The sequence below is a fragment of the Chlamydotis macqueenii genome, chromosome 11 (assembly GCF_036417535.1).
Source record: "Chlamydotis macqueenii isolate bChlMac1 chromosome 11, bChlMac1.mat, whole genome shotgun sequence".
Lineage (NCBI taxonomy): Eukaryota > Metazoa > Chordata > Aves > Otidiformes > Otididae > Chlamydotis > Chlamydotis macqueenii.
The window spans coordinates 19,781,941-19,800,680 of NC_141566.1; the positions used below are offsets into that span (position 1 = coordinate 19,781,941).

General features: G+C 36.5%; 1 protein-coding gene across 1 annotated transcript in view; it reads right to left on the minus strand.

Annotated features, from left to right (window-relative positions):
* The window catches only part of KLHL4 (kelch like family member 4), a 45,099-nt gene that overhangs the window by 8,583 nt on the left and 17,776 nt on the right, over nucleotides 1–18,740 (minus strand). Inside the window, exons 2-7 of the mRNA XM_086756200.1 lie at nucleotides 11,393–11,566; nucleotides 10,804–10,940; nucleotides 7,882–8,078; nucleotides 4,519–4,731; nucleotides 3,354–3,540; nucleotides 58–282 (exon numbers count right to left, since the gene is read on the minus strand). Coding sequence (XP_086612326.1) covers nucleotides 58–282; nucleotides 3,354–3,540; nucleotides 4,519–4,731; nucleotides 7,882–8,078; nucleotides 10,804–10,940; nucleotides 11,393–11,566 — 1,133 coding nt within the window. The remainder of the gene's footprint in view (nucleotides 1–57; nucleotides 283–3,353; nucleotides 3,541–4,518; nucleotides 4,732–7,881; nucleotides 8,079–10,803; nucleotides 10,941–11,392; nucleotides 11,567–18,740) is intronic.

Consider the following 18,740-nt stretch of genomic DNA (forward strand, 5'->3'; position numbering starts at 1 on the left):
TCAATCAGTTAATTTGTATGTGACACAAGGTATTTACAAAGGAAAAGCACCTCTTACCTAAGCCGTGCCTGTGTGTTGACATAGGAGGCATTATAGTCCAAACTTTGGTGACAGGGTTGAAACACTCAACAATGTTGGAAGTTTTCAGACCATCTCTTCCTCCCACAATATAGAGCTTGTTGTCGATTACTGCGACTCCGAACTGCAATCGTCTGCCGTTCATGGTACCAATTTGTACCCAGCTGTTAGTCCTGAGGTCGTATTTCTCAATTGTGGTGGTACCTGTTAAAAATGTCGCTATTACCAGATAGCCATGAACTGGTCAGTGCCCAGAAGTCAGTAGTCGGTATAACCCAAAACATTATTAAATTGTAAAATACAGAAATTCTATGTATGGACTTTTACTGTGGCTCCCTGAGAACTTCAGTTACAAAATGTGAACTTACTGAGAAAGCCGCATTAATTGCATGCATGTATAATTGTCCAATTTATGAAATAAACCGGGGGCAAGAAGATGGAGAATTAAATGCCAGCAAATTTTTTAATACTGAAAATTTTGGAGATAAGTTAAATCTGTTACTCATTGAAATACCATGAGGGTAAAGTTTTTCTGAGGTTTTTTTTTTGGTTTTGTTTTGTTTGGTTTGGTTTTTTTTGTTTGTTTGTTTTTAATTCCTTATGGATATGGTACCTCGATCCATGTTCTCTTTAAGGATGCTTGTGCTTAAGCCATTAGTGATATCAAACACTGAGAATGTACCCATGTGTCTGCCTGTCTGGGCAGGACTTGGACTTGCATCTTCATGAATAATTTGAATATTTTCCTTTTTGTGATGCAGAGAGGCAGAAGGCTGCGTTGTGTGTGAGTACACACTTTTGTTTCCCTGAGGTTCACCTTTGCAGCTGCCTTGCAATAACTACTTTTCTGATGTAATATATAGGCTGTAGTTCCCATTTTTTTCAGGTCACTGAACCATTAGTAATGTTTTTACTGCGGCTATTCATAAAGCCCCGGTGCTCTGCCATTCCAAACCAACACTTCTCCACGCGCTGGCTCCCGTCAGTCACTCAGCAGCCGTAATTGCTCCTTTGAGACCTGATTTAGCGCAGAGGTGAGATGGCTGAGCAACAACCAAGGTAGAAGAGGCAATTGACAGTTGCTGGGGCTCAGCTTCGGCTCAACCGAAGGCAACCAGATGAGAAAAACAGAGCGGATTTCCTGCCTGTTCCTTGACTGGGATTTGAGGCTAGAGAAGTAATATTTTGAGAATTACAATAGGCAGTTAGTGGCTAAGGAATGACTGCAGCAAAACAACCATGCAATAAAGCAGAAAATAAAGGTAGCATTTTTTTAGAGATGTTTTCACACATATAATCTGCTAGACTCAATAAATTCAGTGAAATAAGAGCTTATCTCATGATATCTTTTTTTTTTCTCCTCTACGTGCTTTTCCAGATGCACAGACTGGGAAATAAACTACTAGATCCATCTGCAATAAAAGAAAGAAATTCTGCTTTTTCCCCTTTCCTGTCATCTTTTATTCTGAGCAAGTGGATTTCTTTGACTGTTTTTTCCACGTTGTTATTCGGTGTGCTCTGCTTGGCTTTGATTCCTTCTCATTTATTCTATGCTAATATGTGAGTCCCCCAAAGTTCTCAGCTTCAAAAGAAGTATCTCGCATACTAACTAAAAACAGGAAAAATATATTAAGGTATGCAGTGTATTCATACAACCCTGAAGGCTGTAATTTTTACAGAGGCTTGAAGGTAGGTTTTGAAACTTAATGTGGTTTAGGCACATTCACATTTTTCAAAATACCAGCCCAAAAATAGCTCTTTGATCTTCTTTTGATCATTTGAAGTTGAGAATCGGCTTCATATACCACCTGAGATAAGCATGAAGCCCAACCTGGCATTCCCTGAGAGTTTTCTTTATCACAGAAAGCGTGTTTTTGCCAGAGGTGGCGGTTACTCCCTTCTCAGAGCTGTTCTTCCACAGCATCACTGTCTCTTAGGCGCTGTTTCCTTTATCTTACAATCCAGCACAGGCTCAAAGTATGAGTCAGAGCCGTAGAGGACAGCAGGGAGGAGAGGAAGTGCTGTTCTTCACCATCAAAAGGCAAAAGTTCAAACAATTGGCTGTAGTCCAAGGTAATAAGGAAAAGAGGCACCAACAGGAAGGGCAGATGTTGACTGAAATAGCCCTTGCTGTGCATAACCTTTACCGAGAAAAACCTATTAGAATATTTTATTCTTATTTTGGTAGAAGTTAGTTTGAAGATAACCTTGAATTCGTGGTTGTTTTCTGTAATTCATTAAAAAAATCAGTGTCGCTAAGGACACTACACTAATTGGTACAGTATAACTTTGTTTTGCTAAATTGTCCTAGGAATGAGTGTTTTCGTGTTGTGATGGTGATGAATGTGGATTTTGCACTTGATTGCATAGAGATAGTAGGGTAGCGCTGCAAGATCTCTCATACAGGAAAAATCTGTCATCAGCAAGTTTTTTCAAACCATGAAGTGGATTTGCTTCTTTGTGATTCTGTTAAAAGTGAATTTACACAGCTAAAAGTAATACTGTTCTGCGAGTCACTAGACTTTTAAATAATTATAGTTCTTTGGCTTCAAGCTGTGGGTTTGAAGTCAAGGTTCCTGTAGAAAATTATTTAATACATTGCTTCCTAAACAGAGTAGTGCAATGTGTAAAGCTGATTGCAATTGTGAAAATCAAATAATAAAAACTGGAATATATTTATAACATTTAACTTTCAACTCCAAACCTGGAAAAAATTGTGTATGAAACCCCGAAAAAAAAAAAGCTGCATGTACTATTGCACTCATGAAAAAGTGCAAACCTTTCCATCTGAAATTTGGTAATAAGGATTCACAAGCTTTAACTAGGAGTTCTCAGAAGTTCAGTAACGCTTTTTGGTTTTATTTTCTTCCTTCTTAAAAATTCTTCCGGCTTTCTAATTTTTTGTCAAAAAATGGAGCCTAGGTTTCCAAAACAACATTAAGTGTATCTTGAAATAATTTGAATATTAATTTTTTCCTCTGATTTGCAAAAATCAAACTATACACACATATTCTTACAAAACTTAATTTTAAAATCATCATCTGAACCAAAATTCTTTCCCCTGCACTTCAAGATTTATGTATATAACTTACAAACTTGATTCTTGCAAGAAGAAGGAACATCTAACACATAGAATTGTGCTTTGTGTTATTAATTTTTTCCTCTTTTTCATCCCTAAATTGCTGGTTTCCCATCAGAAATCTTAAATTGTCATAGATTCTCTGGATGTCTGTAATACAATTAATTAATACAATCCAATTAATTTCTGAACTTACCTTTAGTGGCATCCATACCTCCTACAGCATAAAGTGCGCCCACTGTAGATTTTCTAGGCTTAGTTCGAGGACTCTGCATCATGGACCGCCTTTCTGGTAGAAGATGGTACTTCATAGCCTCCATGAGAAGTTTCTGACACTCTAGGTCGTCCGTAAACATTGGACTATTTTCTAGATCGGCCAGTAACTAAGAAATGAAAAGTGAGAATCTTGGGTGTATCTAAATCATTAAAATTGTATGTACTTTAGCAATTAAAGCATTTGTAGCTACAAACACTCAATTTCAGTTCACCTCTCACTCAAGCTTTGCTGGAAGCTCTGCTTTAATGCAATCAAAACAATGTAAAATAGTGGAAAAAAAAAGTCTTTAAGTATGATATCTTTTGCTTTATTTTTTTTTTAAAAAAACAACTTTATTTTAAGCTTTAGAAAAGGTTAAACTTCCAAATGTAGTACTGCGCCCTCTGAATGCAAAACTCCTTTTGATGTGATTATAAGCAAATCTAACATACAGTACTGGACATCTCTGTGAATATTAGAATATATAAAATGAGGCATATATTTAAAATTAAATGTATATGGTATTTTGATACTTAATCCAAAGTTGAATATTTGCAGCTTCAGTTGTGGAGATCCATAAAGTAGCTGAGTGTCCTGACAGTCGTAAAATGTCTTTCAGTCTTAACGGACAAGTAATATCAACGTTCGGAATAGGCAGCAATAGCCTAGACCCTTTTGGTTTTGTCTGCTTTTATGGCAATAATGAAATAAGTATTGTGCCTTACCTGTCCCTGCAGTTTGGTAAATCTAAATAAATATATTTGCATGCTATTGAAGTTGTTGTGTTATTAGAGTAAAACTACTACTGTTGCTACCCGACAAAGAAACACCCTACTTTTGTAATATCATTAGATTGGCATTTTATAGAGGTAATTCTGAGCCCAGTAATTACACTGGCATTGTGGGATTTTTCTTCATCTGTCTTTACAGATAATAAACACACCTAGTATAGAGTTTAAAAAAAAAAAAAAAAGGAAAAAAAACCCCACCAAAAAAATTCTGGCCAAAACCAGAACGCTTCCACAGAATTCTTTTCTCTAAATGATGCTTGGGGCAAGGATTTCAGCTGGCGGTTAAGTTCCCTGGTAGCCCTTCCCTTTCATACCTGGGGTGGAAGTAGAGGCAGTCTAATGTAAGAAAGAAGCATTCCTAGGTCTCGTTGTCGGTTTTGCAAATCATGCCTCACCCACATCATTAACGCCTGGAATATGGCTTCTTCGTCTGGAACGTTGATGTCATCGCTAGACAAGAGCTTTGCAATTTCATTAGCGGGGAGCAGAAGAAATTCTTGGTTTTTTATTACTTCTGTAAAGTGTTCCTAAAAAGAAAAAGATTTCAATGCACTGATGTTTTTCACACCTTGAAATAACATTTTCTTAGATAATGCGGGCTTTGCATACGTTTCATTCCTGTTCTGTTCTATGGTATAGGGAAATGCCATATATGTTCTAAAGATCACTGAATCTCCTTCTACCGTTTAAGGGAGATTTTGGTTGCTCTTTGCTGCCTTACTCTTTCAGGACTGGAGAATAATGCTCATCTTCACACCATCATGCTTACAGATGTGTTTTTCAGGCTTCTTATTGCTATGTCCGATCTTAGGGGTTTGCCACGGGTAGTTCTCTCCATCAATGTGATCTTAACTCTGCAGCTTAATAGAAACACAATTTGAAGATACAACCTGTATCTTAGAGAATGCTAAGTGGGCGTTCAAATATATAGTGTAATTTCTGTTACAATCAAATTTCAAAGTTTTAGGCAATTTACGTTGGACTCTTCCAATCTTTTTGCAATGAGCTGTGCCAGGTGTTGACTGTATGTCTCCGCTCTTCAGTACCGGAAAATACAGCAAGGGAAATTAAACTTGCTTTTCTAACAGTGCTTTTTTTGCGTGATGTGAAATGAGACAACTCCCAACAAATGGGTCTCAGTCTTTAAGCTATTGCTGTGATAAAACTCACAAGGTCCAGAAATGGCCACGAATATTAAATCTCTAGAATCTTTCAAAGAATTATTTTACATAAAAATAACATATTGTACAGTCCTGTTACAACGATATTAGAATTTATATTAATACATATTAAGTACACTTGCTTGTGCTAATAGCAAAGAAAAAAAATCAATTCTATCAAAATGCTTTTTTTTTTGTTACCTGCAAAGAAATGCATATATGAATTCATACATGCATATGAATTCAGACATATGAATTCATGTCTGCATTTGGAATATTAATTTCCATTTATCTACCTGGAAGTAATACATCTTATTTGGGAGCTAGACTGAAATGGGGTAGATGAAGAAATTTTAGTAACTGCTATTTGTTTTCAGTACTCTCTTAGCTTTCTGTAAGTCTTTTCCAGAGTACCAAGGATGTAAATACAGAAGTATCAGTGATTAAAGGAGATGTTAACTTTGCTCTCTTATGCATATCCTGCTTTAACATTTCGTGACAGACGGAGAATGGGAACAGGAAGGCCAGTCCATGTTCAATTACAAAGATAGCACAAGATGTTTATCAGAACAAGCTCTATCTGCACGAAAAGACACCAGGCAGGAAACTGTTAATAATTTGCATCGATGGCTGAAGTGATTGAAGGCAAAGGTCTCCTTTGTGTCTGTTTTTATTGAATGGATGTGGTGTTTGCAGCTGATTATCTTCTGAAAATGTTTAAATACTACCAGTTCGTTTGAGTGGTATCTATATTTACAGTAGGACTTCACAGACTTTCCCATAAGGAACATATTTTCAGTTGCTTGAGGTTGGCATGAAACAAAATATGTTTTATTTATCCTTTTCCACAACACTTGTGTATGTATGCATTGTTATGATCTCTTATTCTCCAAAGCTTCTTAAAATCACTTCAAGGGTTTAAAAGAAATTTTATTTTAAAGGTTATTTCAACGTGGTGCAGATTTCCTCTTCTGTCTCTAAATTGTCAGTAACTGCGCAGTTGAAAGGTGGTTTTATGACATGCAAGGTCCTCTTTCCTGGCAGCATTCTCCATCTATGGTGCACGCAAGATACCAGAGGTGGTTCTAGAGGTGGTAATGCTTCTGGTGGTTTTCAGGCAGACGTAGTCTAAAGCCTATTTATGCACAGTATTGCTGAGCCCCATAGATTCACCCCGATCCTTTACATTAGACAGGGTTCTTAAGGACCCAGTGGCCATTTCTGTGACACACAGTTTTGAAAAAAATAGTGAAAGTCTAACCCCTGGGGAAGACTGGAAGATTCAAACAGTTAAAAAAAAAAAAAATCAAACCAAAAAAGGCCCTCCTACTTTCTGACATCATAAAATCATGTGTCTAATCATATGATTTTATTTAAGTTTTGCAGAAATTTGGACCATGAATTTTAAATGCTTAAAGTTGATGCCTGTGTGCTAGGGCTGGTGGGAGTAAAGAGGTGACAGCAGAGGGAGGAAGTTCCTGGGTTTGGCTGAGTATAAAACGGTGTGGAGCAGCAAGGACAACACGATTTTATATAGGCTGCACGAACCTCTATCTTAAACACCCTTTTTCAAACGTGAAAATATAAAAGGCATCTAGATGGCTGTTAAACAAACAATTCATTAGTATGACAGGAAGGAGCACAACCAGTGCCCTCAATCTGCACATGCCACTCTCACTTATTTCAGCGTGGGGAAGTGCATGAGCTCTTGCTGGAACGCTCTCAGCATTACGAAGCCTCTAAACAGGTTTTGACATACTACGCTAATATTTCAGGCATAAAGCTGCCATGTGTTTCCTAACAAGTCGTTCTTTTTATATCTATTTAGCTGTAGCAGTTGCTATTCTTTTTGTGTTTAAAGTTGCTATAGCACATCTTGTTGCCCTGAATATTTATCCCTTGATTTGGTTTCACAGCAAGCTATCTTGCTTCTCTGTTTCCCACGCTCTGAATATTCATTTCTTGCTTTGAGCCAGAGGAGGATTATGGTTCAGTCAGGGATGTACTGCTTTTGAGCATTCCAAATCTTTCCAATACATTCTTTATTTTGTCTCTTTTTATGGGTGTCTCACTTTAAAATCAGCTTTAGAATTTTCTTTGTGTTGAATCCAAAGCATAAGACTGGGCCCTTGCTGTGTGCCTCTTGACATCAGACATGTTAAGGTCTTATTACATTTTTTTTGAAGAAATGTGTACAAATCACACCGCAAATTTAACTTCAATAAGTATGTCCTTCTACAAGGCAAAACGCTGAAGCAGGAACAACAGAGCTGAGTATTTGTTTTTCTAAGCATGCTTTTCTCTCCTTCCAATACTTCTCTAACGGTCACCATTCTTGAATTTCCCTTCGGAGATCGAGCTGGGTGGAGATGTCCCTGTGTCAGGGACTTTACAGAACTGACCCTGCCATCACCCTTGGAGAGAGCAGCAGCCCTGAGCACCCCACTCCGCTTTCCCAAAGCTTTCACTCTTGCTGTTACTAGTAGAATTACAGAGCAGTGAGATGGTTCCTCTTACCATAGTGTAGGTGTGTGCCACCTTCAGCAGCTCCCTGCAGCCCTGCGCATCTCCGAAAGAGCGGATCCCCAGGCAGTTGGAAGGATGGAGCTGCTTCATGAGGAAATTGCAGCATACCTCAATAACTTGGGAGAGCTGGAGAAGACAAGCTGCCGCTAGCAAACTTTCTATAGTGTCTTCCTTTAACTCTAGAATACCTGTGCGGTTTGCATATAGGAGGAGAGAAAAAAAAATTCAGTAATTTTTTTTTGTATTTCTATTACTTGAAAGCTTCCCACTCCCCAATTTTTCTCCTTATCTGAAAAATTTTGAAAATAAGTGTCCTGATTCACAAATTCATTTTCCTTTCTTACTGAAGGATTCTTTAAGTATATGCTTTAACAGACTTAAAGGATTTGGTGGATTTTGAATACAATGATTGGGACATTTTTCTTGGAGCTTTAGCAGTACTGTGCCTGAAAAAAAAAAAAAAGCAATAAAAAGAAAAGTGTGACTGGAGAAAAACCTTTCCTAAAATTTGTATATTAATTCATAAAAATATATATCATAGGTTTATATTAGACACAAGAACTTCAGTATTGAAAGCTAGGGAATGCCAGCAGTGTGTGCAGGAAATCTGATTTCTCCCATCATCTGCTTGTGCATTTCAATTTTTAACAAAATTATTACATGACATGAGAATTTTGTTATATTTATTGATAGAGTGAAAGGTGTTATTTTAATAAGATCTTCCATTCTTGTTGCTCAGTCAATGGATCAATTCCCTAGTTGACAGACAGCACTAAAATCCTATTTGGAAAAAAAGAACCAGGGGGGTCTTTTATGACTGCATTTTCTGTTTCTCATTAGAGCATCTGGTTGCATCAGAAATGTTTATTTCTTTTCCAGCTTCTTCTGTAAAAGGATGCTACGCACCATCTCCATTTACCTCGTGGAGAAGGGTGATATTAAGAGATTACAGTGAAAATTATCATCAGTAGAACTGAAAGAGGTTTCTTCTCCAAAGTCCACTTCTGATGTTTTTTTTTCAGTAGAATGTATGAACAACTCTGAAAGTTATAGCTCTCATCTCTGAAAGTCACATTTCTTATTTCATTACCTAGGAAAAAAGTAAGCCTCAGTTTCAAGGCTTTGTTATTATCATGTGAAAACCTATGACAGAGGCAGCAGGAGAATTCAGTTTTCCATAGCAATCTTCAGCAGTCTTAACTTAGCACAATCCCACCCCATCTCTCCTAATGTCCCTCACTTTGTGACTTAAATAATAACTTCCAGCTTCTGCAGGAAATGAGGAAGGGCTAGCAGAGTGCAGAGTAGGGCAACGTTTGGGTTTGTTTTTTACCATGCAACTCAGAATAGTTACTGAATACATATATAGCAAAATTGGAACATGTTCTTGTAAATAAAGACTGCAATATAATGCCTCAGATCAATAGAGGGAATCCTGCTTTCACAAGCAAACTGACATTATTTCATGGTCTGGCATTTGCTTTTGTGGTCTCATATACATTCTTTTATGTGGTTTTGCATTGAGTAAACTGGAAGAGATGAAATTTCATCAAGTGGGACAATTTTGAGATACTTATTGGATAATAAGCAGCCCGACACCCAGCTTCTTTGTGCTTGTGCTAATCTGCTTCCTCAGGCAATGCAGGTTAATTCAGTGCCGTGATATCAGTGCATCACGCAGGTCGCGCAGCATTCCCTCTGCCCCTCTGTTGTTATCCCCTTGTTCTGTACCCATGAACGGGGTCTATTTTGTGGTTAGAAACTTATGTTTCTAATCTAGGTTGTAAATTTCGTAAGCTTCTCAAGATTTCTCTCTTTATGTAACAGTCCAGATTTATGAAGTCAAGTGCCTGACCTAGCAGTGGAGAAGTCTCCTATTTTTAACATTTATGCTAGTGAAAATATGGTGGATATAATAAGGTCTTTCTTTTATTTTTATTTTTTATTTAATATTCTAAGCTCTTGTAAAGTACAATAAAAATATTGATAGATACCTGTGATGCATCTTCCAACCTCTCTGTCTCATGACTGATACTGTGTTATTTCATTCAAAGGCAAACAAGCAACGTCAGGCGTGGGATATGAGATGACAAGGGTTTAGTGAATGTTATCGCTAATAGCTGTTAACTGAGGGAACAGATCTGTTTCCAAGCAAATTTTCACAAATTCAGACAGTTGTTATTCTGGTCACTTAAGTGTTATTACTTCCTGGGGGAGTAATTTGCTTCTTTTGAGATCTGGGCTTTTTTTTTTTTTTTTTTTTTACAGACTTTCACAATCTGGATTGATTTGAATGATCTGGATATTCCTATTTGTAATATATACTAACATAGCACAGCAGTCGTGCTCTATAGCATTTTTCACTGTTCACTATAGAGCAGGTGAAAGTGATCTCACAATTCTCTGATTTGGTCTTTTTGACTATTTCTTCAACCGTTTCAGATTCAGCGATACAGGGACAAATGCCAAAAATGGGAGAAAGTAAATTAGGGAGTATGTATACATAGCATAATGGTATTTAAATAAAGTATTTAATTTCATTAAGAGAAAATCTCTGTGATTTTTCAAGACAACATAAGTAAATCTTTTCCAGAATGTGATGGCACTTTCTCATGGTAAATGTTGCAGTACTTGTAGGTGTGATGATATTCCTGTTTTCCTCTCATAATTCCTATGTAAGAGCCTGGAGTGCACGATAGGAATTTGTGTTAACGTTGCTGCGTATCTTCTAGAATAAGTACTTATATAAAACAGCAATATCTGTTCCCTAGAGAAAGGTTTACACCACGTATGCATGATTTATGCATGTATTTATGTTCCTGTATGAAATGGAAGAAGTGACAATTCCGTATGCATTGGACAGATTGTATCTCCCTTTACAACAATGATGTGGGCAATGGAGGAGGAATTTACCTGTGTAGGCATAGCGCACCAAAGCTTTCAGCGCGTCAGGGTCTATTCCCTCCATCTTGATCTCCTCTTGTTTTGCTTCACGCACGTCGTTAGTAAACATTGCAGCAAAATAATCAGACACCGCACTGAGAACCAACCTTGGAATAAAAGCATTTTAGGAGGACTGCAAATTACTTCATCATCTCAATAGCAAGCATGAAATTCAGTTTTATTATATAATAAATTGCATGTGCAATAGGAACGATATCTTTAGCATAGGATTCAAATATTATAGCAGTGAGCAATAAAGCTAAAAGGGTAATTAGTAATCTAATTTTTCCCATAGTGCTTGTTTAGGCAGACTTTGTTCACTGATCTCACTATAGCTTGACAGCACCAAGAAGATGGACAATATCAATGGCTCATATTTGAATTTAATTCTATTTGAAATAATGAATATGACATGTTGATCACATCATTTATTCCATTGTTAGCTGATGTCTTAATTATAGTAACTGTTCATTCATAGCTGAACAGAATAGGCATAAATTGACCTAACATTTGGAAATTTCAGGCTTTTAAACCATGTAAACGATATTGGGAAATGTACCTGTGAGCTGGAATCTTTTGGTCTCCAACTATAAGAAGAACGTCACACAGCTGCTTCTGCTGCAGATAATTTTCCATTTTGCGGAAAGTTTGCTCTGCGTGGTTTGTAGACTGGAAATACTCATCTGAGCCATTGGTGGTCATTCCAAGCAGTGAGCTGCTGGTCGTTGAGAGCCTGCGAGGGCAAGAGGTGGTGTGATGAGTGTGGCATTACAGAAATGTTTAAAATTATAAAGCTCTTAGGATCCTGGTCTTACTATGCCTTCTTCCATTTTTTTCCTGTTTGATATCTGCAAGTTTTCATTATTAACACTGCACGGAAGCTGTAGTTTATTACAGTTAACTGTAGTAGGTGGTGCTACTGAGTTTTCTAGTTCCTATCAGTTTTGTGTCAACGATGCACTGTTTGCACAGCATCGATGCCATAAACGCAGCCTCTTGGTCATTCACAAACAGAATAAATAAAAAACAAACCTATTTTCCTGTGATGCTAATAGCTAAAATATCTTGCGGTTGGAAATTTCGGATATTGGGCATCTCTAGTTCTTGTTTCTTTTTCTCTTCATACTTTGTACGTTAAATTACATTACTAAATGGGAACGAATTGGAAGTCAATTTGACAAAGACCACATAATTCTAGACAAATGACCAAATTAAAAGCTGATTAAATCATACAGCCTTTAGAATGTGAATGCAAATAATAAAGACCAACTAATTATCTGCCTTTTCATGGAAATGTCCATTATAAATATATTCATCCCACTCTAGAGTTCTTTTAGCTGTCCCACTTATAAATGCCCATTAAAAACTATAGAAAAATTTCTCTTATCTCACTGGTTTTTAAGACATATTCCTTACCACCTTTTAATATGGATTATGTTGCAGATTGAAATGCCTTTTTGACATTTTCTTAGAAAAATATTTATTTTTAAATTAATCTGGTTTTAATAAAATAGTAATGCATCTATTGATATACATGTATATCGCATATCTTGAAAATGCTGCAATCTTTGACACTATTTTAGTTAAAGAATTTTTAAGAAAAATGTTTTCTCAGTTTGCTATCATATATTATTAAAACTTAAATGTCCTGATTTTTGAATTTCTGAGCCCAGCTAGGAAATAATGGCCGCTGGTTGACTAAATTTACTGGTTGTCTTTGATACTGTTAATGCATATTCATAAATGGCTAGGAGAGATAAAATCTCTTCATGAAATTAATGTATTAAATTTAGCAGAATATTGGATTGCATTCACAATTGAACATTTAGTTCAGAAAACATAGCAATAAAGACGGGTAAATCAGATTGAATCAGAAAATTGAAATAAGTTAGACCATACCTCATTAAGTAGCTAATCAGAATTCAAGGGGAACGATTAGAAATCAAAGTATAATGTAATATTGAATTGAGGTACAAGAGAGTTTTCCATCCCCTCTGCAATATAAGAAAGTTACTGTACGACAGTGCTTTTCAGGATGGTATGGAACAAAATCACAGTTGGTATGGCTATTGTGTGTCTGGGTTTTTCTAGACATATCTCGTTTCTATCTTAAAATCAATTATTAGGAAGTTTTTTTTATTTCTATATTGCATTTATGGACATTCCACAGCCCATTTGGAATTTGGCATCTTTTGGGCACTGGTATGTGAAAGGCCTTTAGATCCTCAGTGTTTTTGATGCCTTTCAATTACACCAAAATTCAATGTATTCATTCAGGCTTAGCCCTGCAGTACTCACTGGATGTGCAAGACCATTTCAGTCTGGAGAGACACGTTATTGTTGGTATAACTGAGGTATGTCAGCCCTGAGGTGTATGTATGTGTCACCTGAGAAACTGCAGACCCAACGCATCTGAAAACCGCGTGTGTGTGCTGTACATGCACATGTGGTTCTTTCTAGGCAACCTCAGATTATACTACTAGTAGCAAACACAGTAGGATGTGCCATATCAGTGTCATAAACTCTCTAGTTTTCTTTTGAAGCTGTTTATTAAAATATAAAAAAAACCCTTTTTTTTAAGAAAAAGGGGCAAATCAAGTTCACCTCTAACGCATGTCCTTTGTAGTTTACAGCTTACAAAAATTAATTTGTCTCAGTCAGTTTAATGACTATACTTTTTCTATTTGTTTTCCTTAATGCTTCATTGAAAATGAAGAAACTGCAAAATTGGATTATATGCTCATTAGTTTTGCATCAACTACTTGATGCCAAATTCATACTCTAACATTCGTGTTTTGCTATTTACCTCTTACGTTTTCTTTAACATTTTCCAGAAAATTATTTTTCCAAAAATATCTTTTTTCAGATTCATTATATCCACTCTAAGTAGTGAAGTATGTATTCCACTGCACTTAATATCTGCAAAAATCAACTAAAATAATGCTTAAACATCCCTCTTCCAAATGCATAGTATCAATTTCTTGAAATAAATAATTTCCCATAGTGTGTATATGTTTCTGGGTAGAGCAATCACTTTTAAGCTGCAAATATTTACAAACAGAGTTAAAGTCTAATAATTTCCTTTAGTCCTGGGTACTTTTTTTCATATGTTTTGCAGTGACCTTTGACTACAGCAGAAATACCACTAACATAATTAATTATTTCCAAGACAAACATCTTCAGGGACTGAAAAATACTGGAAGCAAAAAAAAAAAGGGCTCCATTAACCTTGTTAATATTAATATTATAATTGCTAGTTTATCTTCAGCAGCTGATTCAAAGTGTTAGCTATGCTACATCATGGAAGGGAAAAATTAAATATTTATGTATTTTCCTTAGTGTATGACTATCACTCCAGAGAATTCAAATATTGACCTTCAGTACTTGGGATCAGTGAACTAAAGACTACAGAGATTAAAGTACCTTGGAGAAAAAGTCAGTAAAAATATCCTTGAGTCTGATGCCTTTATGTTTAATTGTTATAGGGGATGATGTGGACTGAGGTACAGAGATGGGCAAGCTGGTTGCAGATGTATCAATGTGTCGTCCTGTCACATCTTGTTCCATGCAGTTTGGGTCAATGTGTTGGGAACAACACGTTTAGAGAACTCAAGGTTCAGATGAAGATACTCAGAAAGGAAGTGTGTAGAAGATGGAGAAATACTTGTTTTATACAAAATGTGTAGAAGTTTGGATAAACAAAATCTGAATATTCAGCAATAAAAGTTTCCAAAAGTTAAGTAGGCCTACAATGACCAAGAAATTAGTTTTCCATTCAGTCAGGAGGGAAAATTATCAACAGGCTACTCTGAAGAATCAGAAACACAAATTGCTTGATGTCGTCTTTGTGTTAGTGCTCACTAGGATGCCGAGTGGTGTTAACACCACTAGCACGAGTAGTAATGGCTTAAGAACACAGATTAGCCTAGAGAGTGCAGGGATAAATCTATATTTGAATTATTCCGAAGTAACTGAGCTCTGTGAACTTCATCTTAGGTAGACAGCTAAGTGAAATTATTTCAGTTTTCCTGTAAGGATTTGTGAAGGATGGTGAAAGTATGGTACTATTTTTACCAAGAAGCAACATGAAATTTTGAAACAGACAATATAAACTGGAAACTTGAAGAGATAATCAAAAAGCATTAAGTGTCTAGATGATAACAAGGAGATAAATACCAGCCAGCATGGCTGTTCACAACAAATCATGTCATAAGAACTTTTTTTTTGACAAGATAACAAAGCTTACATTGGTTGTCAGAAGTCATCTTAATTTTTGGATGACTTCTGACATTATTTCACATGATGTTTTCAAAACTGAGCTAGGATGGCAGTTTTTAAAGTGTAATAAATATAAAAGATATTAACAACTTGTATAGCTACTCTTGAAAATTTATTGGGGTTCACTTTCGAAGACAGACAATATTATGAATGCATTCCAGGTAAATTCTACTTCTGATGCGGCTCTGTATTTTTATTACGGACAAGCATAAGATAGAAATAAGGTTTAATTGTTACATTGATAAATGATAGCAAGTCAAACTTTTTTCAGAAATTTAAATTCAGAGAGCAATCTTTTCCCTTATCCTTATTGAACTTTAGGCAAATATTTGTTTTTCAAAGACCTGCTCACGCTTGCGTGTGAATAATTACCTGAATGAGAGACAGGCTACAGTTGAGGTAACAGCTAGATTATACTGGACCCCAAAAAAGCTGTGACTCAAAAACGGTGTTGTGGAGGTAAAACTTCACCTTGTCTTTGGTCAGGATGTGATGAGTTTTGCCATTCATTCGAGACCTACAATTCTTTACATTTCTGAATTATGTTAAAATTATTTTCTGTCTTCATAAAGTACTCTTCATTAATCAGCACACCACTCTTCATTAATCAGGATATAAAGGATAAATTCAATTTTCCTCATTACTTAATTAGAACATGATAAAACATAAATGCCATTTATTTGCCATGTCCTTTTTAAAATTCACTATGTTCTTAAAGTGCCTCATTAAGTGTGCCTATGGCCAAAAAAAAACCCAGAAAGAAAATCTGATTATAAGGAAGCTTAGAAAGCACAATATTGCATGAAAACCAGGTGATAAAATGCAGGGATTTTTTTTCTTAGTGAGTCTATTATTTCTGTTTCTGTGGTGACAACTTCTTTTTGGATATTTGTGGAATGTGCCTGATTAACCTGCTACAATATTTGTGAAATTCAGTTCAAGCTAGTAACAGTTCAGTTAGCGGTGTCGCTTACAGATCTTTTCTTTTGGATCACCTTACCTCTGCACTGTAAATTGTGCCAACCATCAGCAGCAACCTGGCTGCCAGCTGGAGACGTTGGACATCCTAAGGACTTAATCAGAGCTGAAAACACCAACGTGACTTCAGCTCTGCGGTACGCTGTGTGTGCTTTAGCGGCGACAGGCACGAGCCAAAGCTGCAACCTCAGCAGTTCAGTTTGTTTGTGCAGCAATATTTACAATGCACCTCATCATTTATTTTTTTTTTCTCTCATTTGTTTCTGCTTATTCAAGAAAACTGCAGTTAAACTCTGTGATAGACTGAGTCTGTCCTGTGCAGCTGTCTGAGCTCTGACCCTCTGTCTGCCGGGCAGTGTCGTGCCGTTGGAGATGGAGATGCTGTTCTCCTATGCAAAACCATAGGACTACAGCATCTGTTAGAGATAAACCACAGCAGCTGGCCAAGAAGAAGACATTTCTGCACACAGCTAAGACAATGATAAAGTTGATGCACCTGTACTAATTGCTTGCTGATATAATTATGCCACAGGAGTAACTGTCCCAACTTCTACCTTAAAAAATTTCTACTGCAATCATCTCCTTTATTATTTATTCTTTGTAAATATAACTGCTAAAAATTGTGTTGAAGTTTTTAGGGTGTGGGTAAAAAAGATTATGGAAAATTGTACTATTTGTTGACTGCTGAGGTAGTAACAATGACAAAGAAAGAAATAAGCAATGGAATGTATAGTTATTTAAGTTAATGGAGAGACTGCTGACTTCTAACTTATCAAAACAGAAAGTTCACATTGGCAATTCCTTTAGAACTTGGAACTCTTAAATCTGCCTTTATTGCCAGTACTAACATAAACCTGCCACTTTTCTCAGTTGGCATTAGTTAAAATAACTTTTTGCATTTGAGATTACAAGTATCAGTTTGGTATCATTGAACACAGGAGCTTCAGCATACCCCTGAAGGTACTGTAACTGTGGTGTTCTTCCCCCTAGACATGACAACGTACAGACGAATGCCATTGTGATTCATATCAGGAGGAATTTGGGTTAGGATATTTTGAATTCTCCTATGAATAGAAAGCGCATATTTGGTGGGATAACTCCATGGGAAAACAGAGGCTCCAACCAAACCGCAGAGCCCCTGAGCACCGTACAGCTCTTCATGCTTTGTTAGCTGTAGACACGTTATGATTTCATGTTACAAAGAGGGGTAGATCTAAACACTCTCCCCAGTAAGCTGTTTTCCTTTGGAAATTGTTTTGCTGGGTTGTTTTGGTTTTTTTTTAACAGAGGAGGTTCATTATAAAATTATTTTCCAGGCTCACTGCAGTGCATATTGTTCTTATTAGCATGTGTGCTCCCTCAGCTGTTGATCTCTTGCTACTGGGAAGACAATTTGTTCAAAGCTTCATGTGTTCCTTTATTGGCATCTTGTGTCTACAGTAGAGTTTTATGCTGGCAATTTTCTTGATGGAGGTAATTAAGAAATGGGATATTCCTATGTACATAGAAAGTAGTTTCTGTAATTTATTACTGTGTAAAACCACAGTAAGATCTGGTCCAGATCTTCTTTGGTTGCACTACAGTACTACTAAGTGAATTGTTTTTAACTGCTGAAGACAAACATTTAAAAATTTCACTGTTATACAAATGCCTATTGAAGAATCACTGTCTATGGGGTTTTATTTCTGAGTTTTGGGGCTTATTTTTGAAAATTGCTTAGCAATTTATTGCAGATCCATTCACAAATTTTGAGAGATGTTAAAATTAGGAGTTAACTGGCCTCCACTTCTTTTAAGTCAGAACGATGGGTTGGGAGAGGCCATGGAGTGAGTCCTATTGACCTCGTTGGCTTTGCACATGGTGCCCCACACCGCCTTCCCAAAAGGATTCAGGGGGGTTGTGCAGCTCCAGTGGGAGTAAAACCCACATCTCTGAGACAGGCCCAAAGTGCAATATTTGTAGGCCAAATAAAGGGTTTTCTAGTGAGCAGGTTTAAATTGTTGAATTCACTAAAAGGACTGTAGGAGCAAAAACCAGTAAATCTTTCTTCTGATATTTCATGGCTATTGGATTACACAGGATAACTAGAGACTTTATCACAGCAACTTGTCAGTGTTAAAATTTGTAATATAGTAGGAGTTTTCAATTTAAATAATGATTCTTTTCCTGATTCAGACTAATCTGAATATGAAACTTTACTATAAACATTATAATGGCGTGACTTAAGAACACTTATTTCCACAGCATGAGATACTTTCCTAAAAATCAGAGCTCTCATGATACCTAATCAGTCTGGGAGAGCACACTGCCTGTACATCCGTGAGTGTTTTATCGTAACAGATATAGGTCTATATTCAGTGATTAAGTGAGTGTTTCAGACAAATAATTTAAATTAATGCCATCTTAAAACACCATTCAAGAACATTATCCTCCAGGAGAATTAACTCTGTATTCATTTACATTATGTAGTAGAGAATGATAACCAAGGGAAACATTTCGGGTAAAAAGACAGGAGTATGTATATTACCATCTTAATAATAACTTTTGTTCTGATAATGCTAAATGTAGTGGGGGCTACTTATCTCAAATACCCATGTGCCTTTTTATCAAATCAGAAACAATGCTTGAGTTGCTTTTTACTTTGTTTGCAT